The sequence below is a fragment of the Equus przewalskii genome, chromosome 4, assembly GCF_037783145.1.
Source record: "Equus przewalskii isolate Varuska chromosome 4, EquPr2, whole genome shotgun sequence".
NCBI lineage: Eukaryota > Metazoa > Chordata > Mammalia > Perissodactyla > Equidae > Equus > Equus przewalskii.
Genome location: NC_091834.1, coordinates 73781390 through 73807391, shown reverse-complemented (window position 1 = coordinate 73807391; position 26002 = coordinate 73781390). Strand labels below are relative to the sequence as shown.

Sequence of the window (26002 nt, the reverse complement as noted above, 5' to 3'; positions counted from 1 at the left end):
AAAGCAAAGAGAGGTGGGCTTGCATCTGAACTTGAACATTGTTGAATGAACGATGGTACCTGTTTCTGACAATCCCAGTTCTGACAATCCCACTGTGCTCATCGATCACATGCATCATCGATTTGATTTATCCCTCACCAAAACTGCCACTCTGGAGTCCTATTTCCTCAGGGGTGCACTCCTCTTATCCCTCTGCGGGAGGGCAGGTCTTGTCCAGAGCAGAACTTTATCTACTCACTTAGATTTGGAGCAGAACAGGAACTAGAGATTTGCTTTTAAAAAACAAAAACAAAAGCCAAGACGTGCAGGTGCCATTTAGTTTCTTAGAATGGAATACCTCAGAGGAGGTTGAGCTGCTCCTCCAAGAACAGATTTTCTGTTCTGTAATCCAGGGAACAAGCTGCCCTTCTGGCAAGAATCATTATGCAGACCTCAAGATCAAAGGCATAAATATGCTTCAGTGATATTTCTGTGTCTTAATAGATGCTTTATAAGGAGTCAACAGTTTATATTACTGGATTTTTATAAATGACATGAAATACCTTTGTGCAACATTGACTTATGATGCTACAATTTTGGAAACATAAATTAACAAAAATCTAGCAGCAGACGTCAGGAAAAGCAATCTGTCTTGTGTTTTGATAATACTTGGCTAATGCAGTAAATTTTAGGAGGTTTCATCTTGTTAATTTATCTGATAGCAATATTTAAAAAAACATTTTATATGTACACAGGATTAAAAAACATGGGGTCACTTTTTGTCTTAAAATCTGGACATTTTATTTCTGAATAAGGAATTTTCAAGATGGAAACTTTAAGTATGTTTGGGATTTCATAAGCAATGATGCTTGCATATTCTGTTTTTATGGGAAAATATCTTTTTAGATGGTCAGTGAAAATTGTGATTGTATTGGATATATAGAACACATAAATAACAACACAGAAGATGTTTACAGAAGACATGTGTTGTCTGCCCAACATCCACAGTCCCACTTCTCTGCCGACAGAATATTTCTTTGGGCAATAGCAATTTCAACCCTTTGATTTCAGAGATAAGTCATGGCTGGTTTAGACTTGCCATGGTAATGTTAGTCTCTTTGGTGAGTGATTAGTTTAGGGTAGACATTCTGGCCAATGAGGTCTAAGTGGAAGTCTGCTGGGCAGGACTTCCAGGAAAGTTTTATCTTCCCTATGAAAAGAGACAGAGGCATACGGTGTGGCCCTTTGCCCTTTCATCCTACTTAGAATATGATGTATCGCTTTACCGTAGGGAAGTCACCTTGTGACCACGAGGTCACATGCATGATTAACAAGCCAAGATAATAGAAGATGCTGCTTTTGCCATTACCAAACTTCTGAAACAATGCCAACAGTGGTCCACCTCTAGACATCTCTTTATGTGACACATACATACCCTTATTTTTAAGCCACAGCTATTCATATTTTCAGTTACCTGTAGCAGAAAACATTCCTAAGTGGTACAGTAACTAATACTCTTTCTTCTTGGTTGGCATAGTAGGTGTACAGCTCCTCATTTAGAAACCTTCATTGAATTTATGACCTCAATGTATCTTTCCAACACTACTAGACTCTATTCCCAGAATATGCTGCCTAACATGTACAGAAAATGTTTGCTTTACATTAACATTTAATTTCAGCAAAACATAAATAGGATGATACATTAACTATGAAAGAAACAAATTAGTGTATTTTGTGATAGCATTCAAGATGACTCCCAATGATTCCCCTTCCCCCACTTCTTGGTATTCGTGTCCTTGTGTAATGCCCTCCCCTTGGGTGTGGGCTGGACTTAGTGATTTGCTTCTAAATAATAAAACATGGCAAAAGTGATGGGGGAGGGGGTATCATTTCCAAGATTAGATTACAAAAGACTATGGCATCATCTCCCCTCTTTTCTTGCTCTCTTGCTTGCTTGCTCTGTTGGGAGCCAGCTGCCATATTGTGAGTTGCCTTATGGAGAAGTCTATGTGGAAGGAACTGAGGGAGGACTCTGGCCAACAGCTATTGAGAAACTGAGGTCTCAGTTCAACGGCTTGGGAGGAACTGAATCCTGCTATTGGCTATGTGAGTGAGTTTAGAAATGGTCCTCTCATTTGGGCCTTGAGATTACTCTAGCCCTGACAACTGGATTGCAGCCTGTGAGAGGCCCTGAGCCAGAACCACTAAGCTAAGTCACACTTGGATTCCTGACACACTGTAAGATGATAAGTGTTTGCTGTTTTAAGGGACTAAATTTTGGGGTAATTTGTTATGCAGCCATAGGTAACTAATACAATTCCAGAAAAATCACCTTTATTTTGATTATCATTTCTTATTTTCTATTTTTTTTGCCCTTTTCTATTAGAAGATTAAATTTTCATGCTTATAGAAAAATCTATACAATGAATGTATGTAAATATCCTGGAATTTGGTCCTGAGGCAAAGTCCAGAAACATACGAGAAGAAAAAATAGCATTTCAACTTTCTACAAGTCACGTCAAACAGAATGTTAGAAAAGTTTTAGGCTGTTGATAGTGCTATCAGCTCACATACCTCAGGTGGCTTGGCTTTACACCCGGATATGCACCAAAGAACAAAAGCCAGCTCCATCTAGAAGACCGATTACCGAATCCGGACTCTTGAATATAGTGCTCCTGAATGCACTAGCACAGGGGTCCTCAACTCCCAGGGTTCTCAGCAGGGAAGTGGCAAAAGAATCAGTGAGGGGGAGGGGCTTGTCAAAATGTAGATGCTCAGGTCCCATTTCAGACTCAGACCAGACTCTCTGGGGTGGGGCCTAGGGAATCTGTATTTTTAACAAGATTTCTCTCCTTTTCTCATGCAAAAGACTGAACTAGCATATGCTGTGCCCATTTGGATTTAGCAACAGCTCTTTTTTGTCCATGCCACTCTTTCTCCTCCATGCCTCAGAGCCCTCGTTTGCCTCCTGTTCTTTCTGGGAGCTCCTCAAGTGCTGGATGGCATCTGGAAGTAGGTGGGTAATGAATGGAAATTCTCTCTGAAAATCTTTTCCTAATTTAAACCTATAAATATGTATTATTGAACAAGGATGAATGACTATTATTTGTTATGAAAAACACACAGACTGGCAATAGAAATCTTGATGTATTTTCATGATTCTAAACCCAGTATAAACAAATGTATGTTTTAAAGAGTCAAATATGCACTTCTAAAATCCTAACATATGTACCAAACTCAGTCATACGGTCAACTCCTTTCACTGTTCTCATGCATATTTCCAACTGTTGAGCAGCCTTTGAAGTCAATGGAATAAATGTGGTGTGTGAGTGTGTGGGTGTAGAAAGGGTTGAGAACCAGCACAATTAAGTGTTACCAGAACACAGGAACTTTGCTCTGATGCCCATGTGTTTTCTCAGGGACAAGGGCAAATACCCATGTGTTTACTGGGACAAACTGGCACTGTTAGGGGAAAAGGCTGCAGCGTTCTTGCAGCCCTGACTGAAAACAGGAGGCCTGGATTGTGTTGTTCATGCCTGCGATTGCTTGGATTCCTAGAGGATCCACAGACAGTCCTAGGAAAAATGTAAACCTGGGTTGGGAACGCTGACATGCTCTGGGGTGGCAGGTACTAGGCAACTTCCTCTTGCAGAAGAGCACAGCGTTGCTTCTTGGGGAGGAAAGGAGAGAGCTGCATGACTAATCAGGGCGTCAAGCTGGAAGAGGATAGAAAGGCGGGTATTTACTTACCTCTGTGAGCAAGAGAAAGGTTGTGTGCAGGGAGAGGAGTGCGAAGGGGACCTGTAGTCCCTGGCCTGGGCCTCCAGCTGGGACCTTCAAGTCTCTCCCTTTGGACTTATTGCTTCCCAGACATCACAGAAGCCTCAGAATAACAATATTTTATGTTTTTAGTGCCCTGTTTTACTCGTGTGCTTCTCTTCACAAACTTCTGAAATTCTAGGTTATCTTCATAATAAGAATGGAAAATAGTCTTTTATTTCCCCACTAAAGAAAGGTCACTTTAATAAAAGACTGGACTGAATCAGGATTTAGGGCAGGTCTGTGTCTGTTGCACAAATATCCTCCACAATACCTGGTAGTACTATGCACACATTAATTAGCAAATAAATATTTCTTCAATAAGTATAATATTTTAAAGGAGGTAAAATGTCCATTGAAGGGATGTCTGCATACATAACATTTCACTAACCGTCATTTTATCTCTTACGAATTCTTTACTTGGTATCTCAAGTGCACTTTTATCTATCTATTTAATTAACTTTTTTGGTATTCCAGTTTATTCAAAATGATGTTCTTTTTTTTTTTGAGGAAGACTAGCCCTGAGCTAACTACTGCCAGTCCTCCTCTTTTTGCTGAGAGACGCCTGGCCCTGAGCTAACATCGTGCCCATCTTTCTCTACTTTATACATGGGATGCCAAGAACAGCATGGTGTGCCAAGTGGTGCTATGTCCGCACCTGGGATTCGAACTGGTGAACCCCAGGCCTCCGAGAAGCGGAACGTGTGAACTTAACCGCTGTGCCACCAGGCCGGCCCCCAAAATGATGTTCTTATTCACCATAGCTCTATAATATCATGACCATTCTGATTAAAATGAAGTGGAGGGTTAGTCATCATTTAGGTTCCTTGGGCAGTATGGAAAACCTACCAAGGAGGGGGCGATGAAAACTCAGAAGTCTTCACTTTTAGGGAAAACTGATTTAGAAAATATTGATGAAGGCATGGTTTTGTGCCAATGAGCTGAATAACTGCAATTGTGCAGACCTGGCCCCAAAGCAGGGGGCACGCACAGGATGAGGGGCCTCGGGGAGGAAGCAGGAGTGGAAGCAGGAACAGCAGCCAGCCCAGCCCTGCAGGGGATCAGCAGAGCACCCGCTGGGGGAGGGATAGGGTGAGGAGAGTGACTTTGTTCTTTGGTGCCTCGAGCCTTCACTTGTCCTCATGCTTTCTCACGTGTGTGCACACGCACGTATTGTGTATGTGTCTAGTGCAGAAAAGGTCGCCAACAAGCAATCTGTACTTTAGAATGAATTCAGGTGACTGTGTTTTCTTTTTTGGCCAGGGTGCAGTGGGGTGCACAGAGTAAGGCAGAGAATCATCACCAGTTGTCCCTCATGTGTCATTAATAGACTTCAGGCATCCGTGTGGCAGATATATTGAGGCAGGAAACTTTTACAGAGGCCTTGGAATAGCAGTAATTTATGCTATGGAGCACTACATGCCTCAGTGGGTCGACGTCAGATCCTGTGTGTGAGGACCCGCGAGGCAGGTATTATTTCTCCCATTTTACAGACTAGGAGACTGAGCCTCAGCGAGGTTGGAATCAGTGACTGGACCAAACCCAGGACTTAGGTCCCTCAGTTCATCCTTCAGTTCTCCCTGCATCACACCACTGTCTTTAACTGTGCACCAAAGTCCTTGTCCGGCTTACGTAACCCTGCTCGCTCACGTGGAGTCATGGAGGGGTTTCTGAGTTCACACGCTCTAGTTGCACTCCTTTGCCTGCACCCATGCTTCCCATCCAAACTAATAGAAAATGCCTCCCCTGACTCAGCAAATAACCATTTCCACCAGCACAAGGCGTGTGATCCAAGCAAGAGGAGGCGGCTGGCTTCCTCCTACTGTCAAACCGTCTCGCTCAGCATTATTCTCATTCCCCAGCAGCCGAGCTCCTCTGGTCAGGACCCCTGGGTCATTTGACTGACCATTGGTTACCAGGGTTCCCACTGCCTTGTCATCTCTCTCTGGCTTTTCCTGGTTTACCATAACACTGTACATTTCCCCTATTCCATTCCTTTAGGGCCAGTGGTTCTTAAAAATTAGTACACACAAGAATTTTCTGGGGATGTTTGTTAAAATGCAGATTCCTGGGCCCTGGGATTCTGAATTGGTGGTCTGAGGGTAGGCTCCAGATATCTGTATCTCCTCCTTCTGTCTTGATGCAGGTGGTCCGAGGAGGAAAATTGAAAACAAAAGCTGCTTTAGGCTTCGTTCTCAGCTAGGTGAGAGGATCTGGAAAACCTGACACTCAGATCTGAGTCGGTATGTTAGTAGGTTAGTTACTGTACCATACTTTTGAAAGGCAATATGGTACCCTGGTTGATACCATGGGGGCTAGTTTTGAACCCCAGTTCTGCTGTGTTATGTCACATAAGCTAATAACCCTCTCTGTGCTTTAGTTTCTCATTTATAAAATGTGGTTATGATAGTACCTACTTCATAGGATTGTTCTGTGTATTAAATGACAACTTATGCAAAATGTTTGGGATGGTGCCTGGGGCAATGGTCAGCGCTACATCAGGAGCTTCTGGCCCAGGTGCCCAGAGCAGAAGTGGGGAAATATGAGAGATTTTAGTAACAGTGCCAGGAGGATGGAGGTGATATTTTGGAAAAGGAGAACTTCTTGGCATTCCTGAAATCATTTCATTCAGGTGAGTACTTATTTGCATTCTGTCATTAAGCCAGCAAGAAGAATTAGCTCGTCTCTAGCAAGTGCATCAGCCTTCTGGAGTTAATTATAAACACGAGGCATATAGCGACCAAATATGCCCTGCGGGAGAAGGTGCCCCAGCTGACTGAGTGCCTGGATGTGTCAGAATATGGCACCAAGACTGACTAGATGGGACCATCTTTGCTTCGGATTAATTCTTTTTTGCCTAATTCTTCCTTTCCTTTAGTTTGAAGGCAATAGCAGGTTTCTCCATCTTTTGTTCTTCTTAGGAGGCAGTATGGATTACTATATGGTTTGTATACACTCTGAAAACTTAAGCTAAATTTCCCTGTTTTGATAACAAAGATATACATTTCTAGTTTACATCCTGCTATGCATTGATTGTGTCCCCTTTAAAAAGATACATTGAGGGCCTAATCTCCAGTAGCTCAAAATGTGACCTCATTTGGAGACAAAGTCTTGCAGATGTAATTATGATGAGGTCATATTGGAGTAGCTTGAGCGCCCTCATCCATATGGCTGGCGTCCTTATAAGAAGATGGCAGTGTGAAGACACACAGGGAGAAGGCCATGTGATTGGAGTTATGCAGCTGCAAGCCAAGGAATTCAAAGATTGCTGGCAAACCACCAGAAACAGGGAAGAGATGAGGAAAGATGCCCCTACAGTTTTCAGAGGGAGCACGGCCCTGCTAACATCTTGATTTCAGACTTCTGGCCTCCAGAACCGTAAGACTACAAATTTCTGTTGCTTTAAGCCACCCAGTTTGTGATACTTTTAAGGCAGCCCTAGGAAATGAATACACATGCTCTTTGAAATGGCTAAAAACTGTCCTCAACGATGAGATGATATTGGGGTTCCAGAGCATTTTCATACCTTCTCGTGTAGGCTGCCCACCCTTTCCTATGGAGATCCCAGGTGGGAACTAAAGCCACATTTGATGCACCTGAAACCAACTGGCCATGAGCATTCTTCAGGAACCTGGAACCATCTCTCCTGTCCACATGGCCTCACGTTTTCATTATCATGAAAAGTATCTAGTTGTGGATGGCTCGGGACAGAACAGGCTGCATATCTTTTGATTGCTTTTTTTTCAAACTTCAAGCTTCTGTTATTGATTTGGTGGCACTTGCTGATGTTGAATATCACCAAATTAGTGATGCGGAACAGTGAACAGTGTAAAAATAGGCCACACAAGGGTCAGTGATGGGAGCATTGAAAATGGAGCATTGAACTTGAACAAGGAGTAGAGATACCTTGGGGGCACTTATGTTTGCCATCTTTGACGGGTAATAACTACAGCCCTTCAAAGTGTTCTCTTCTCAAATAGAAAAGCCCTGCATTGTTTAATGGACGGAAATCTTATTTTATCCAAATACGCAATTATAAGGATTCATCCAGAGGCCTCACTCGCTCATGAAATTCTGTGTTTACACTTGGGAGTTTGTTATTCTTTAAACTTCTGGGTGTGTCATGGGACAAATATGAATGATTACCGCACCAAAGAAAAGAAAAGCTCTTTGCATTCTATCAAAGACACAAGAAAGGGAAATGTCTTCACCATTTTCAGGCTACCCATTGGTCCCTGTAGACATTTGTTTGAACCAGAGCTTTTTAAACATTATTAACTTCTTGTCTGTTTCTACAGTTCACTTCCTGATGGCAGAGGTTGTTTCCTACCATTCAGTTAAGTCAAACTAGGGTTACCAATAGCTTTCGTCTTAGCTCATTTCTGGAATATTTTTCCCTCCAGTGCTTCGAGTCTGTTTATTAAACAAATAGAAAATGAATGAAATAAATCTCTGCAGGTTTTAACATTGCTTGGTGAGTGAGGAAAAGGATATACACTAGGGTTCTTGTAAGGTTAATCACAGCCCATTATGTGGCTGCCAAGATGCTGCCCCAACCTCTACCATGGGGTTTCTCCATCTGGGCACTATTGGCATTTTGGGCTGGATAATTCTTTGTTGATGGGGTGAGGGTAGGGGTGCTGTTCTGAGCACTGTAGGATGACGTGGGATGATTATTAGCATCCCTGTCTTCTACCCTCTAGAGGCCAGTGGCACTTCCTAAATTGTGACAACTGAAAAATGTCTCCAGACTTTGCCAAATGTCCCTGGGAGAGGGAGCAAAATTATCCTTGGTAGAAAACTGCTGCTCTAGAAAATCAGAATGTGGTAAGACAGGACCTGAACTTTAGAAATATTTGTAGCCTAGAATGCTTGCTTATTTTTTGCAGACACTTTTGGCTTGCATCCCTGTGGCCTTGTGAGTTCATTCATTCATTCATTCATTCAATATTTATGAGGCACCTACTTTTTGAGAATGGAATAAGTGAAGTGAGGAAACAGAGCCAGGACAGGGTCGATGAGCTGGCTACGGGTCATTGAAAAGGGGACAGTGCAAAGAAAATAGAAACAGCCTCTGGCTGCTCAGGAATCATTACCAAAGAGGGGTGATGTCCTTCTGTGGTTTGCTCCCTTGCTTTTAAAGTCATAGAGGAAGACACTTTCTTACCCTTCCCCAAATCAGTAAACTCTTAAATTTAGACTGGAATCTTGAAAAATTTCTCCCAGGACAATGGCCCAAACGCTTTCCTGCTTTGCGGCCTTCCTACCTGCTCCTGGTTTTAACACTCCTTCCACCAGTCTTGACCTGGCTGACTCTGAGTTACTGGTAATGTCTTAACTTGAATGTTCTTTCTTCAAAGACTTCTTTCTGGTCCCCACCCTTTTTCTCAGTTGGACTTTTTTTCATCCAGCCTATCTCACACTTATTTAATGGTATAATTGTGTGTGTGTGTGTGTGATTATTTCTGCTACGAGACTGTAAGATCCCTGGAACATAGTAGGTACTAAATTAATATTTGTTGAATAAGTGAATGAATCTGTGAATGCTGCCATTTGCTAAGTTATTTTCCTCTCTTTCTCCTATTTCCAAGAGCACCAACCTGATAAAATCTCCTTTAGGAAAGAAAGTTCCGAATGTGTTATTATGTGGCCAAAGGATTAGTAAATCGTATTCATTGATTGCGTTTATTTATTCTAACCCAGTCACAGTAATTTTGGTAAAAGAGTGAGCAAATGGTGACTAATTACAGGGAAGACAGATCAATTCAGTTTTTGTTTATCACGAAATTTGGGCTCCAACCTACAGATTTAGACATAGCTTTGTTTGGGGAGCTAATGAGTTTCCTAAGAGGGTTCAGGTGGCCTGGAATTCAAAAAACTTCATGTTTATCTTCAGAATCATACAGCTGGGGTGCTAAGTGATGGGATTAAATTTACACAGGGCCCTAAATGCTGAAGTTTATATGGGTCAGAGAGAGACAAACTCTTTATGGCTGGGCAATGGGAAAACCTGACTCACAGTAACGCTGCTTCTGCCCCGTTGCTCTTAGTCATCTGACCCTATTGCTCACAGATGGGCTGGGAAAAGAACTTCAGAAATGTGGCCACATGAACTAGGTGAATTTGACAACTGTCAGCACTCAGAAAGTCTGAACGTTTTCTATTGAGCTAGACCTTTTTAAGACCATTGCTTTAACTAAAGTCACAAGTAATTATGCGCTTCTCTGTTACGTGAACTAAGAGGAATTGGCCAGTTACAAAAAAAAAAAAATTTACTGAGAGTTTGTAGCCAACTTTGGAAGTGATTTTCTGATCCATCTCAGAACACAAATAGCCTGTTTGGAGGCAAGGGCAATAAAAGGGAAGACTGCAGAGTTCTGAGCCCAGATAAGAAGGGGAAATGAAGTCCAGCTCTTGGTTTTCTTCAGTCCCAAATGTTTATTTGTGGTATATCTGTGTTCAGCATGCCATCTGTTGATAGCTCAGTATTTCAAAGATGATTTAATTCAACCCCACAGCCTGAATGTTAAGAGTGAGAATGACAATTGGTAAAATCTAGGAAGAAGGGAATAAAAAATAATATTGATGAGGGATCTTCCACCATTCTCTCTATATGGACTTTTAGGTACTTTTATAGGCTTCCACTCTTTTATGAATAGTGGTCAACTAGGATCACAGAATTTAGAAATGAAAATGACTTAGAGATTGTCTAGTTCAACTTCTTGATTGCTATAGATGAAGAGACTGCTATCCAGACAGTCCAAGTGACTTTTCCAAGGCCCAAGGTAGTGCTCAGGGTCAATGTCCAAGAGAGGGATGGAATTCAGGTTTCCTTTAAGGCTCAGTTTCCCCATCTGCTGTGAGGAGTAAGTGGCATCAGTAAAGCACTTCTTGGTGACCTGGGGTCTTTTCTCTGTGCCAGACACTGGAGAAATGAATGACACCTGCCTGGCCCTAGGTCCAGTGAAGCTTCCTGTGGCCACCGCATCATTAGGAGAAAAACCTGTGCATGTTGTCAGCCCCATTCCTGATATGCCTGAGCCACAAACTCAGGCAGGAAGAGAGAGCTGGGGGTGACATTCTGACACTCTAACAAGCTGATCTTCCTCTTGGGGAGAATAAAAGAATGAGCAAAAGAAAGGGAAACACAACAGGACTGGATCACATAAGTGACATGAGATTTATTCCACATATAAAGTCTGTCTTACGCAGTTCCTATGCAGAGCTCCAGAAAGTATTTTTGTAATAGGAATTTAAGTGACAAATGTAATATTCCAATAAAAATGCTAAGGAATCCCCAAAATGAGGACCTACAGAAGTAATCATTTCCCCCGCTGTGGCCCTTATGGTCCTGAAAGTTTTATCAGGGTACATAGTTTTATTATTAAGAAATTCTGAAAGTCTAAACCAGACTCAATTCTGGCTGTACATTAGCATCACCTGGGGAGCTTTGAAAAAAAAATTCATAGGCCTGGGCCCTATCATAGACCAGTTCAATCAGAATTTCTATGGATGGGGTGTACACAACAGTATTTTTAAACACTCCTCAGAGGATTTGTAGCCGGGGTAAAGAATCACTGGTCTAAAGTCACAAAACAGCTATCCTTTGCAGAAGTCACGCTCTCTCATGAGTTTAAATCACATACACAATAGGGGTTTATACAAGCTTCAAAATTGTGTGAATATGCAATGTGTAGGAGGGAGTGGATAGGCAGGCTTGCCATAAAGATAATGTTTCATACTGACCTTTTGGTACATACAATGCATGCATTTTGCAGTGTTCTACTTTCTGATGTTTACCACTTGCATTCTCAACCACTGTTTAAAATAATGCCACATCAACTCCTATTTGCCTCCAAACCAGGTATCCTGCTAGAATAGAGGGAAGCATTCATACACATGCCTGTGCTTAATTATGAGGCTGGGTGTCAAGGTTGTTACACACCAAATTGTAATTGTGGAGATGGAAGGATTGGAGGAGTTACATAGACAAGTAAGGAATTTAACCCAACTATTACAAAACCACCTCTTGTGACACATTCCTGGGATTAACCACTCTTATTACTTGGGAGTTCTTCTCCCATGTAACCTAAAACTTGTTTGTTTGTTTTTTTTAAACTAGGTGTATACCCCTTCCTCCTTTCTCCTTGTCCTGAATGGTGATTGTGTCTGAGCAGTGTTTTTCTCCTTAGTCTCCCAATGACCTGGCAATAACCAAAGGCAGTCGTCATCCCATGTTCCCCTCTAACTCTTCTAAAAAATCGTCCAGACAAAACAATCCCTCCCCAGCTATACCTGGGGGTTTCTCTTCGCCGCTTATCTCCTTCCTTTCGCTCTTCCCCAGGATCTCTCCAGCATCTCTACCTCCTTTATAAGATCAAACAGGAACCCCTTATTAAGAAGTCTGACCAAAAGAAAGTAAAGTAGCGAATCTTTATTATGACATTTCTTTGCATTGCATTGTCCTTTTGATTCTACTCATTGTGCTTCCTTTAAAATATCATTAAATTATTGACATGCTTAATATTCAGGAATAATTGATAGACTTAGTTTGGGTCCCCTATTGCCCAAGGGATGTGGAGTGCGGTGGATTCATTTAAGGGTGTGTTTACAATAGCAAGTCTTACCTTGGAGATCTTGGTCCCCTGGGGGTTGTGGAATTATTACAAGGGGTTTTCCACAGAAATGACAATCCTTTTCTGGTATTTTCTTATTTTTCGTATGTTTATGTATTTGTTTCCCACTTAATATCTATATGTTTTATTTCTAGTTGTTTAACATTATCTCACTTTGTATTGGTTTTTATCTTATTTTTATGGGCTACTTGTAATTTGTCAAAATGACCTTGATATTATTTTTATCATAGATGTTAACAAGGGCATCATAACTGGTGTCATAATGAGTGTCATAATGGTGTCATAATGACAGTCCTCTTAACTTGTTCGTTCTAGTCATTGACAAAATATTACATGTGCTAGGACTGTGGCCTTTGTTGTACATTAGATATGAGTCACATCTAAAATTCATTTACACATCATCATCTCTTTTTGATGACTACCTTCTAGTCCTACCTATTTTTAATTGAATAATGATCCTGATTTCCTCTACTTAGCTTGTTGACAGAGAACTATTTAGGGTCAAGTTGGCAAGTCTTTTTTTTTTTTTTTTTTTTGAGGAAGATTAGCCCTGAGCTAACATCTGCCACCAATCCTCCTCTTTTTGCTGAGGAAGACTGGTCCTGAGCTAACACCCGTGCCCATCTTCCTCCACTTTATATGTGGGACACCTGCCACAGCATGGCTTGCCAAGCCGTGCCACGTCTGTAGCCCGGATCCTAACTGGTGAACCCCAGGCCCAGGGAGTGGAACGTGCGAACTTAACCGCTACGCCCTCAGGCCTGCCCCAAATTGGCAAGTTTTATATAATATTACAGTAAATCCACTTCCTATCACAGGAGACCAGAGAAAGAAGCATATCTGGGGAAGAAGCTAACGTTCGTTTTACTTGGCACAGACATCAAGAATGAAATGAATGATGTCTGATCCCTTCCAGAGACACTTAAGCATTTTGCCTTTTTTTTTTTTTTCCTGACAAGAGATCTGAGATCTATGAGAGATCACCTCTGAGGTACAAAGAAACTTCTATGCTGCTGGAATAGTGGATTAATGGTCACCTCCCAGCTAGTAACATTTCAGAGCCCTGTGTACTTAACATCTAGACGTAGTAAAGCCACAGAGAAGGAAGAGGCTTGAGTTTCTCAAACCGGTTGTCTCCTTCAGGTGTGGAAGGTTTTGGATTTTTCTTCAGGGCTGCTGCCTGACCTAGTCATTCCTCTGATGTTTGCAGTTGTCCAGGGGTATATAGGGGGTTCCACAGGGAGTCCCTCTACCCCTTTCTTGGCAGGCGAGTTCTCATGTGGCATGAGATCCACTCTCAGCCTTCATGCTTCTGGCCCTAGGGGGCAATGCCAAGCAGCAGTGATGGCAGCTCGGCATTCTGGGAATTTGCCTGCCCTGTCTGCCAGGCACTTAGGAGATTAGCTTTATCCTCCAGGCCCCCGGAGATCATCCAGGTGCCACAGCCTCCTTACTGGAAGGCTCAGCAGAGACGTATTTGCGTCCTCCTCAAACTGGAGACTAAAAAAGCATTCATAATAATAAATATATACACATATTAGAACATATTTCTCTTTACCTTAGTAAATAGAGTGGATGTTTTTGGATTTCTTTATTAATTATTTGGATATGTTTTCCTTACGAGGTTTTAAATGTGGCTGTTATAGAGAAAAGGGGCAAAGGAAGACAATAATATAATTCTCCTGTTTTTCATGCACAGAAGACATTATACACTTAAAAAATAGATTTCAGATTCTTTTTGGCGGATTTAAATTGGCATCCATTTTCTGATGGCAGATTCAGGGTGGGGCCTTGAGATGGGCACTGGGCAGCCACAGTCCTGGGGCCACTGTTCTGCCCTGAAGGACTCATGCACGAAGTGGGAGGAGAAGGAGAGAGAGAGGCATGGGGACAGAGAAGCAGAATCCTTAGAGGGCTTCAATATGTGTTAAATAGAAATGAAACCAAATGTGGTGGGAGCCAAGAGAAGAGAGGACCAGTTCTGACAAGGGCGGTCAGGGAAGGCTGGCAGAGGCTCGGGTGTCTGGGTGAGCCTGGGTGATGGCCGCAGTTCTGTCAGGTAGGCAGGGCTCATGCTGTGCTCCGTGCCTGGTGCAGGGTAGGTGTTTGTTGAGTGGCCTTTCTTGGGAGCACCTTATCTGAGAATGACTCTCTTTCCTACCTTTATAACTAGCGTAATAGAGGGGCTTACCCAAAATAGTTTGGGGAACTGGTGGGTATTAACTTTTAGAAAAACAATTTCTCTCCCTACTAAAAAGCCTGACGCTCAGGATCAAGCAAGGAGGAAAGCTCTATCAACCTAACCAAAATAATTGATGATGAAATCCAATGATTGCAACTCCATTCCCTTGCCATATTTTGGTACGTCCATTTCCTGCTATATATTATTACTGTTAATAATATAGAAAAGGCGAACAGTGAGCCATGATTGACGGAACATTTTAATTGTTCTGAGAGGTTAACGGTGCCTTGTAAAATGCACGATTAAGTCTGTCCCCTACTTCTGGCATTTGTTTTTGAGAACAAATACGTAATTTGTAGGGAGGAAGTCTCAGAGAAACTACTTTCAGGATTAAATGGGCATTTCTCTCACTATCATAAAACTAAGGTTTTTCTCGGTTGTTTCCTGTTTTTACAACATATTGCTGCAATGGCATGAATATCTGAAGGAGTCGAACAGGCAAATTGAGAACCTTAAATGAACCTGTTAAATGCAAAGTGCCTGTCAGCACCTGCTTCCTTCTCTCACGTCCACCTCTCCCCACACACCCGGCAGGATCGGCAGCACCCCAGGTGCGGTGGCTGGCCTGGGCAATCTGGGTGCTTCACAGACTCAGGGCATTCAACACAAGCCAGCATTGCAGCTTGTCTGGCTCGGAGTGCGTGTTCTACTCCTAATCCCCGAGACCACACCCCTACTTTGTACCCCACTCTGGTCTCTGGGACTTGACCCTCTGCCCCTGGTTGGAAACTCACCCAGCACACACATTTCTTGAGATCTGGGGTTTTACCTTAGTCTTTACATCGGTCCTCCCCTCCCCTTCCCCAGTCCACCTGCCAGGATCTAGAGTCTGACCTTAGAACTGCAGGCCTGTCACTCCCAACACAGACCACATCTGGAATCCCCTGGCAAACGCTGCCCACCTCCTGTGAGAACACAGTCATCTCTTTCTGCACTAAGGTGACACCACGGTCTGCTTGGATCACCACCTATTACGGAGAGGCACTGGAGTGCAGTGGTTATGAAGCTGGGTCCTGGGGTCTCACCTGTCTGGGTTCAGACTCTGACTCTACACTTTCTAACTATGTAATCCTGAGTAAATGGCTAAGCCTGCGTTTCCTTATCTGTAAAATGAATATGACTGTGATAATGACAATAGCACCTACCTCGAAGGGTCATTGGAGAAGTAAGGTAATCTTTACCACGAAGCTAGCCTGTACCCAGCGCTGGAAGAAGCATCCCACCTCCTGTTTCACTCCCACCTACACATCTGGTACCCCCTGGTTTGCCCCATTGCACCAAAGTTAGCCCTTCCTATTAGTAAAGACCACATCTCATCAGGTCACTTCCTTGCCTAAAAATGCTTCTGCAGGTCACTGTGGTCAACAAAGCGCCTTGGCTGGGCACAGAAGGCCCTGCTGATCTGGCTCCTGTGTCCCTTGCTTTGGCCACAGTGACCTGCCGCTGGTGCTCAGAAAGCGCCAAGTGCCCTCAGGTCTCTGGGCCTTTGCTCCTGCTGCTCCCTCTGCTGGGAACCCTTCCCTGCCTCGAGTGCCTGGTGAACACATGCTCGGCTTTGGAGACTGCTGAGAACTTTCCGCTTTGTGCCCAACTGGCCTGTCCCTTAGTTACAAGACCTCACTCAGATTTGTTTACATGTGTGCTTCCCTGCTAAACTCTAAAGCTCCTGGGGCAGGAGCAGTGGGTTAATACTTAGTCAGTGCCTGAGCCTGATCATGTCATCAGACAATGCAGCATTGTGCAAAGCAACGGATGTGGGGGTCCGAGAATTGGCACGAGTAAAGCCTATTGAGCACAGAGTGACTGGCAGGACAGGGAGAAGTGACTTTATGGTTATTTCTTTATCTTTGCTGCTTTTCCTCCCAATCTCCTACTTCCTCACTATTTGGGTCCAGAAACCAGCATCTTTTCCAGTTATTCATTGTAGATAAGAAAAAGTAATTGTGTTTGATACGTGCAACATATTTGAGATGACCCAATGCAATCTGTAGACCCAATTTACCTTTTTACATAGAATCTATCAATGTCCATTTGTATTACAATGTTTGCTGGGCTCAGGAAAGGTTTACAGATTGAATGCACCTTTTTAAAATTTCACTTTTAAATTGCTGTGAGATAGCATACTAAGCACATACATACACCATCCAAACTTATTTAAGCCTCCTCAAAATTAAAAATGCCTGGCTCTTAATTACCTAAACGGTCAACAATGGCTAACGGGAACTCAGTTGTGTCTTTAGGAATACTTATTTCCCCTGTGATGAAATAATGACCAACAAGAGATATCTTCTCAAGTTCAATAAAGAAAACAAGATGTACTTTGTATCTGAAACATCAGCATAGCTCCCCTGAGAGGCAGGAAATATGTATTCTGTGTAAGTCTGTTCTGCCAATTAATTCCCTCGGTAGTTGCACAGTACATGGATCATGCAGATTTCCTTTAAGACAAAATTAAAAACACTTCCTCTACCTGAAACAATGGTTCATATGAAGGTATGCCATTTTATGTTTCCCGGACTAACTGAAACATACTTAAAACTATTTTAAACATTTTAATCTTTGATTGAGTAGTTGACAGAATATGTGATGGAAGGATGTCAGTTTCATTAACCCTCTGTTGCAGGCAAAGAAACTAAGGTCTGAGGGTAGAGTAGATTGGCATGTAAAAGCTCCTCTTCCAAATTATAGTGCAGCTTGATGGCTGCGATGAAGGTAGGAGAGAGGTGATACCGGAGAGCAGAAAGGAAAGAAAAGCATGCTCGGTATGTGGAAATTTTGCCCAATCTGCTAAAGAACAGTTTGCATAGGGACTTCCAGTGTATTCCCAGTACAAGAATCAGTGACAGGTCCTTGCCAATCCATTTGTGACCTATAATTTTTCTTCCAAACTGCATCACTTCTGAACATGAAAGGGGCACTATTAGTAGTGACTCAGGGCTAACCAGTATTAACTGGTCTGTATGGGACACCCTGGAACATATGGTCACCCCATTCCTAGGTCACCCTGAGGCTCTAAGCTTATAGTTGGCTGTAAGCCCGAGTAGCCTCAAGGGATGGAGGACCATTGAGCAACGTTGATTTGGGAACCCTCTGTGGTGTTTCAAAACTCCCTGGCAGGTTTTAAACTGGCCCAACCCTCAAGTTGTCTTCTGGCAGGAAGAACATTTACAACTACAGGGTGACACCACTCTTCTCTTAGGGTGGAACCGTCCAGAGTGTATATCTAAAGTCACCCTTGGGTACAATCACTTTGATACCTGACTTCACAATAGTCATCTAGGGAGTTTTGAAAAATACAGATCCTTAGGCCCCATCCCAAATATTCTAATTTAATAGATCTGTAGTGGGCCCAGGCATTTGTATTTTAAAAAATTCTTCTGGTGATTATGATGCCTAGCTGAATTTGAGAGACCTCTTGGGTTTGTAAAGGGCTATGAGATTTAAAAAAAGGGTGAAAATTTCACATTTTCAATAGGAAGATTAGAAATTGAGCACCAATATGGGAAGAGAGAATATTAGAGAAGAACTGAAGTAGTTCCCATAATTTCATTGCAAGTTTTTATAGGACCAAAACAGGGGCAAATTATTTAAAAAATATGTGTTCCTTATTTTGCCCAAGCCTCGTTTACTGGCTCAAGAACAATTCAAGGCATTAGAGATGTGGCATTTTTTGAACTACGGCCTACAGGTTATAAGGTTTTAACAGACAGTAACATTTGGTAAAGGAATTTCAGCAACAATTTTCGAAGGAAACTACATGAAGAGAGGCAAGGAGATAGCCATAAACCCTGGACGGGCAGCGTCATATCTATCTTGTTCCATATTGTAGCCCCCAGCACATGATATTAGATGTATAATAATCATTTATTGAAAGATTTGGGGGGGGATGCTATTATATGAGAAAGAAGCTCATTCTTTTCTTTATAATTAGAGAAGTTGAAGCATAGAAACATAAAATAGCTTGCCAAAAATATTTCTAGGGCTGGTGTTTTTAGCTTTTATTAGCCAAACAAGTTTGCTCCCTCTTAGTAAGCCCAACACTCAGGGACCTACCGAGGAAGAGAAATCTGTTGCCCTGACATCCTTCACTTCTCATTCCTTGGTGTCCTGTCCCACACTACTGAGTCTAGACACTTTCTAGTTGAAAGAGATCACAAAAGCATTAGGCCCTTATGTTGAAACCTAAACTGATATGCTTACTATGTGTATGCCTTTTCTTGACTGTTAAAGAATTTTGCGGGGTTGGCCCAGTGGCGCAGTGGGTAAATTCACACGTTCTGCTTCGGTGGCCTGTTCGCCAGTCTGGATCCTGGATGCGGACCTATGCACTGCTTGTCAAGCCGTGCTGTGGCAGGTGTCCCACATATAAAGTAGAGGAAGATGGGCACAGATGTTAGCTCAGGGCCAGTCTTCCTCAGCAAAAAAGAGGAGGATCGGCGGCAGATGTTAGCTCAGGGCTAATCTTCCTCAAAAAAAAAAAAAAGAATTTTGTGTCTGCATATTTACGAATCATTACATTCAAGTCTTAGAGAAGAAAGTTACAAAAGTTGCAAAAATATCTTTTCTTATCTTGGCACAATACTCTTTCCACTCCATCAGGGTGCCTCTGAGCACCTATGTGTTAGGCATATTTCTAGGGGCTGAGGGCTTCTTTTTTAGGAACTTCTTTTAAAAGAAATATAGTATGCAAATCTTTTCCTCCAGGACCTAGTATATAGTAGTGAAGATAATATATGTACAAGGCTCAGAGCGCGGAAGAAGAAAGAGTTTGTGTTTCTTGGCATAAACCATCTTTGCATGAAAACAGCAGCCTTGCCCTTTCCCCACTGCAAACTCAGCCAGGAGGATCATGAAAGTGTCCAGAACTCCACAGGTCAGTGCACACAGTCCCATTCTCCTAGGGACCAGCGCTCTCTGGGCATTTCATCATAGAGAACCTATGTTGAAAAGTAGGGCAAACTAAAAACCAGTTTCATTTGGAATATGAAAGTGTCTGTTATTTTATGGACTTAAGTGGGCAGGATGCATAAGCAGGTGGTTTTTGAAATTGCTGGACTTTCCAGATGCTGCTTACTATTGCAGCTGTTCTTACTTTAAGAGCCTTTAAAATATAGCCAACACCGCTGTTAATTGGAAGAATAACCCACATCACGAACTTTTGCATAATTTGAGGATATTTGGGTATCTTGTCTTAAATTTGAATACATAATATCAGATTTTACTTAGTTAGAACCAAAGTTAAACTAATTCTTCAATGTTTTTTGACCACAATTAGGAGATGGAGGAGAAAAAAAGACTTTCTTTTAATAAGCCTTTAAAATGTACATTATTGTTGGCTGAACTTGAAAGTGTTTTAGATGCTTAAGAATGAATAATATCCCCCATTAAAGTATTGTTCTTTGCTCATTGATGTGAGAATAATTTCGCACCAAAGATGACCCTAATGCTCTTTTGCAAGCTGGGGCTTCTGAGTTCCATGCATGATCTCATGTGTGGCAGAATATTAATCACCATCTTGTGAAGCTATCTCCTAAACAAACAAGCAAAACTGATACCAATTCCAACAGAAGACAATATTAACATGGCGCTGAGTGCTCTGAGAAATCTGATCTTTTAAATCTTGTTTTGATTATATCAGATAAACTTCAAATTGAAAATTACCATTGTATTGATATTAATCACCAATCGCTCTAGAATGATTTCTAATTGAAAGGGATCACAGAGGCGTTAGGCTGTTATTTTGAAACCAAAATTGATCTCATTACCACGCGTATAACTTTTCTTGACTACTAAAGAAAATTTTCTGTCTGTGTATATTTAAGGATCATTACAGTCAAGTTTTAGAAAAGAAAGTTGCAAATCATATTTTATTTTCCAACAAAGATCTCCTCTCAAATGTCCTGATTTGTCTCAGAGCTAACTTCAGAATCATCTCAACTCATTCCTCCCCTGGTGAAAATACTCCATGAAATCACATAATCTTGTCTATTCGTCCCTGATGATACATTTCAAAATATATGTTTTGGGGAGTAACCATGTGAAAACATGGATAAATTTTAAACTTATTTAGCCCTTAAATCTCTCCTAATATTAAAAAAGAGGAAATGGAGGTTAGCCTTGAAACCATATGTTCCCTTCCAATTCTAAAATTCTGTCATTTTGTGTTTATGTGGTTTATCCCCACTGCCACTACATTCTGTCCTTCTTATTTCATGTCTGGACCACCATGCAATTACATCATAACTATTCTCTGCTCATCCAGACTGGATACCTTTTGTTACATCCTGTACCTTAACCAGTCCTCTTCTGAAAAGCCCGCCTTCGTCATGTCATCCTCATGCTTGAAGTCTTCCTGACTTCTCACTGCTGATGATAAAGTCCCAACTTATCATGAGTACTGGCTTCAGGACTCTGCCGTCTGGCCATGATCAGTCTTTTCATCTTTACGACCTACCAACTCTGCCGCATGAACTCTAATTCCAAGCAAAATGGGCTACCGAAACTTCCAGGCTCAGGCCCTGTGTGAGACATCCCCATCTCCATGCCTCACTCATTTAGAATGCCTTCCCATGCTTTTCTCAGCTATTTGCATCCCATCTGTCCTTTATGATCCAACTTAGCTTGCACCTCCTTCATGCCCTTCTCCATTGAACTATCTATAATGCATCCTCCTTCTCTCACTCTATTGCCCCATGCATAGTAGGGGCTCCCTAACACTTAATATCAATACCATTCACTTTTTTAAAAACTTTATTTACGAATAATTGACAAACATAACTGTAAATATTTAAAGTGTACATCATGATGATTTGATATTTATCTACGTTGCAGAATGATTACCAAGATCCAAATAATTAATACGACTCACTTTTTAAAAACCTTTTTAGAACACAATATTCAATACTACTTACTTTTGATTTATTATAGCATGTATTTTGTCTATTTCCAAAATAATGACGAGAAAGCTTACAATAGAAACCTCATAAATAGCATCCCAGTTGAAAAAGAAAGTGAAAATTCAAAACCATATGTGCGTGAGAATAAGTAACATGCGTCAATGAAACAAAATCTAGTTACATGTTCCCTGGCAGTCAAGGCAAAAAAGGACCCCTTAGTTACCATTTGGCAGTGACTTACTGTTGTGATATTGTGTGTGTGTGTGTGTATTTTTTTAAACTTTCTGTGTGCATCTTGTCTCACTAACTCTAATCTTTGTGATCACTAGGACTTATTTTGGGAATCACCCTTTGTAATACGCAGCATAGTGTCTAGTCTGGCATATGATAAGAGTTTAATAAATGAATTGATTGATGGCTAATATGACATCAGAATCATAGATTTGAAGCCATTTTCTTTATCTAGAAAATCCAGATAAGTACGTAATAAACTCATGAATGAAATGTGAACAAAAGAAGAAGACATAGAAATCTCAGAGGGAGAACAGAAGGTCTCACATTGTGACTATTTTAATCAGAGGAAATTTGAAAAAGCATTCTTAACCTACTCTTTTTTTTAGATAAATGTCTTTGCATATATCTCATAATATGGTGCACCAAACCTTCAGTAAGATAAGAAACCAATTTTATCAGAACTAAATTGCAGAGTCTAATTTACGCCATTATCACCAGTGGAATAGGTGATAATACTCCACCTTCTTGAAACAGAAATTCATGGCACACTCAGCGTCTGAGTTTTCTTTCTTTCCCTAATAGCTGTTTTGCTGGACTAAAAGGATACTGTGTGGATAGACCATGCTGCTCCTCACACTGTACATCAGAGTCTCATTTCTTCTCCATCCAGTTATTTTTCTAAACTTGGCATGGAGACCTCTTTACCATGCAGGGAACACTCTAGTCTGACACTGCCCAATAGCAATTTCTGTGGTGATGGAAATGTTCTAGATCTGTGCTGTCCAATATGGTAGCCACCAGCTTCACGTGTTGAGAACTCGAAATGTGGCTAGTGTGACTGAGGAACTCAATTTCAAATTGTATTTAATGTAAATTAATTGAAATTTAAACTGAAATAGCCACCAGTGGCTGGTGACTAGAGAATTGGACAGAATTGGCATCTTTTATAGAGCTGCTTGTCTTTAGAGCTGACCTTTCTTGACTTGATTTGGTACTTTTAATAGTAATTCAGTGGACCACCGTTTCTTTATTATCACGGGACGTTTTAAGCTACCATGCAAGACCGTGAAACTTTGGGTGTCTTTATTATTTTAAAAAGTCTATGTTGTCAAAAGTAAAATTTAGGGAAATTTCTTACTTACTATCATGGTAACATTCAGAGGATCCTCCTGTTTCTATCATTACCTTCGTGCTTGGACTCAAAGAAAAAATATTATAAAATAGGAATCTCCATGGCGTGTAGGCCCCTATTCCCGGCCCTAATGGCAGATGACAATCTTTAGAGCTCTCTCTGCAGGACATTCTCTGAAGTCCTCTCTAAGCAGGGCGTCTGAGTAAGTGGGCCTACCAAATTCTTCTCCAAGTGGATTTTTCGGTCTGACTGTCTTGTTTTGCTCCCAGTTCTATGAGCAAGAGGGCGGGGTTTACTTTCTCTAGGCCAGCAGGAGCTTGCTCCAACTCTTCCTTTTAATTTCTTTAATATGAAGATCGCCACACTTGCTCTTTGAAATGCTAGTCTGTAAACTACTATTTCCTCTAAGCCTGTTATGCCTTTTTTCCATCTGTGTTGAAGTCGGTTTTCCCAGTGGGGCCTTTCTTTCTCAACTTAGTCATGCTATGTGTGGAGACCCACATCCACACTACTGGCTCCTCTGACTCATCCCGGGAGGTTCACTTGCTCCAGGAATCCCAGTCTCACTGCAGTGGAACAAGAGGGAGGCTCCAATGGAGCCAGCTCTTTCTGAAATCTGCCTCTTTTCCTGGCACCTCTCCTTCTTGTCCAAAGCTACATGAGAAGGGAAAAAAGCAAAAATGCCCTTTCCCCCTTTAAGGTAATGTTTTTAGTAAAGAGTTTTTAGCAATTCTAATTTCAAGTTTGTAAACTATTTTGTTATTGCTGCTGCTTTGAAATATTCCATAATCTGGCTAGGAGAAAAACCTGCTAATGCTCCAATTTTCCTTTTTCCTCCACCAGCAAGCCAAGAGAGTCAATTCTGACAGTTATGTTTTCCTTCCAATTACAGATTAAATTGTTCCCCCTTTTGAAATATATTATTCATAAATGTGAACAGTCTCTGAACTATAGCTCCTCCCATCCATGGATAGGAGGCTGGGTGGGTGGAAATCGCTCATCCACCCCATTGGCTGCTGCGGGGTTGTACAGAACTGGGTCTTCATTCTCTCATCTTTGAGGCCAGGACTTTCCTTGGCCCTCCTAGCCCCTCAAACAAGACCTTTTGCCAAGGATGGCTTAGGCCCATGATTTCCCAATCAAGATGGCTTCAGACAATAAATTCTTGTGACAAGATTTGCTAAAAGGATCAAAGTTGAATAACATAATGATAATCAAAACCCGACCATGGAGACACATCTAAATTTGGCCAACAACCCGTTCAATTAAGCTATTTTTAATCTCACCCAATGCATCTTGAAAGTATAAAAAGGAACTCCAACCCAAACGTCCCGTTAGCTCAGGGAAGGCTGACCCAGGTAGTTACTAAAGAAGCAGCGTTGCACGCCTAACTAGAGATGTCTGTGGGAGAAAGTGAGGCGCACATTAGTTTTGGTTGTGTAAATTTGCTCGTGTTTTTCCAGTTCAAATATCCTTCATATGCATATTATATATAATATATTATATTCTTTGTCTTTACTCGGAAGGGTTTCCACTCACTTTATCATTAAAAAAAAAAAATCCCGTCAGGTTATCTTAATTTTAGCTGGAGGAACCTGCCCACTCTGTATACCGGCTCTCACCCTTAGCACAAGACCTTACAAAATGGTCTTGCTGCTTTAATTCTATGTGCAATGGGGCACCACCCTTCGCTAGACTTTCAACCTGGGGATGGAGAGAGGGTGACCTGCAGGGCAATCGTCTTACTCTGCCAAGGCGTGCGGGTCTGTCTGTTGCTGAGATCAGGGGGTTCACTTGCTAGGAGAAAAGTGCAGTTATAGAAACGCCTACAAAACTCAGTTTGCTAAATTCCAGCTGAACTAACCAGCAGGAGGGGGGAGGGGAGATGTGACATTTCAGACGACCGCGGGAGCTCCCACACATCAAGGCCAGAAAACAGTGTGTGTGTGGCAAAGGTAGAGAAGCCTGCACAGGCTGCTTGCCAGAGGAGAACTGTACCGGCCCTGACAGCGGCCCCTCAAGGGGCATCCTTTCCTCGCTGGCCGCCTCACCTTACCTTGACCACATCGTCGTTGAGATGCTTGGGGTCGCGGTTGACCAGGTCGATCTCCTTGGTGTGCGCGTCGTACACTTGCTTCTCGTTCATCTCGTCTGCCATGGCCTTGTTGTTGGGCTTGTAGATGTTGCCCTGTTCCCGGATGGGAACCGTATAGAGATGTCCCTGCGGAGAGCGGACGACCAGGAGGGGGAGGGTAGCACGGGTGGTGGGAAGAAAATTTCGAAAAGAAAAACAAGCGATCAGAAGTCAGCCAGGCGGCGGAGCAAACCTCGAGGCTCAAAATCGAACTAACCGCTTCGGCAGCGGTGGCTCCGCGCGCAGTAAACTCCCTGGCGCAGCAAGCTTTTTAAGAGGATCGAGGAGAGGACACCACACCCCTCGGTACCAGGCAGGGAGCTCCTGCCTCCCCCGCCCGCCGCCAGGGGTCAGGGCAAACCCCGCGGCGCGGTCCGCCCCGGCCCCCGCCCTGCGCTCGCCCTGCGCGCGGTACCCCGCGGAGACCTCGGCAGGGGAGGGGACCCGATCTCTGACTTCTCTCCAGCCGCTCTCTCCGCCACGCCGCCCTCGCCCCGAGTGCTTCACCTGCTTCATTTTCTCGTCCCAGCCTCTACTCCCCCTCTCTCCATAATCCCTTCCAGGTTCATCCTTAAGATTCAGCCTGAACTCCCCGACTCATGGAGTGCCCTCATTTTCGTTGCTTCTTGGCGTCGTCTCTCTCGCACCTGCTCGCGTCCCGCACAGTCCCTCTGCCCTGTTTGTCCCTTCACTGCTTCCCCCAGCCCTGTGGTGGTCACAGTCCCGAACGCCCCCATCTCTGGGCAGAGCCATGTGTCAGGCCCCCTAAACTCCTTAGAACGATATCTCACCTGTATAACTCCCCAGACCCACCCTCAGGTCACTCCCAGGCTGTCAGCGGGCGGCTGAACCGCGGTTGCGTTTGGGAAAATGAAGTCTCCACACCCAGGCGGAGCCCGAGCGTGCGAGAGTGGTTAGAAGGTATGGTGG

General features: G+C 42.6%; 1 protein-coding gene across 1 annotated transcript in view; it reads right to left on the bottom strand.

The window, feature by feature from the left end:
• Positions 1 to 25611, bottom strand: part of CAV1 (caveolin 1) — a 32484-nt gene extending 6873 nt beyond the window's left edge. Inside the window, 3 exon segments of the mRNA XM_070616351.1 lie at positions 24995 to 25164; positions 25167 to 25269; positions 25271 to 25611. Coding sequence (XP_070472452.1) covers positions 24995 to 25164; positions 25167 to 25269; positions 25271 to 25588 — 591 coding nt within the window. The 5' untranslated portion in view covers positions 25589 to 25611.
• Between the last annotated feature and the right edge of the window lie 391 nt (positions 25612 to 26002).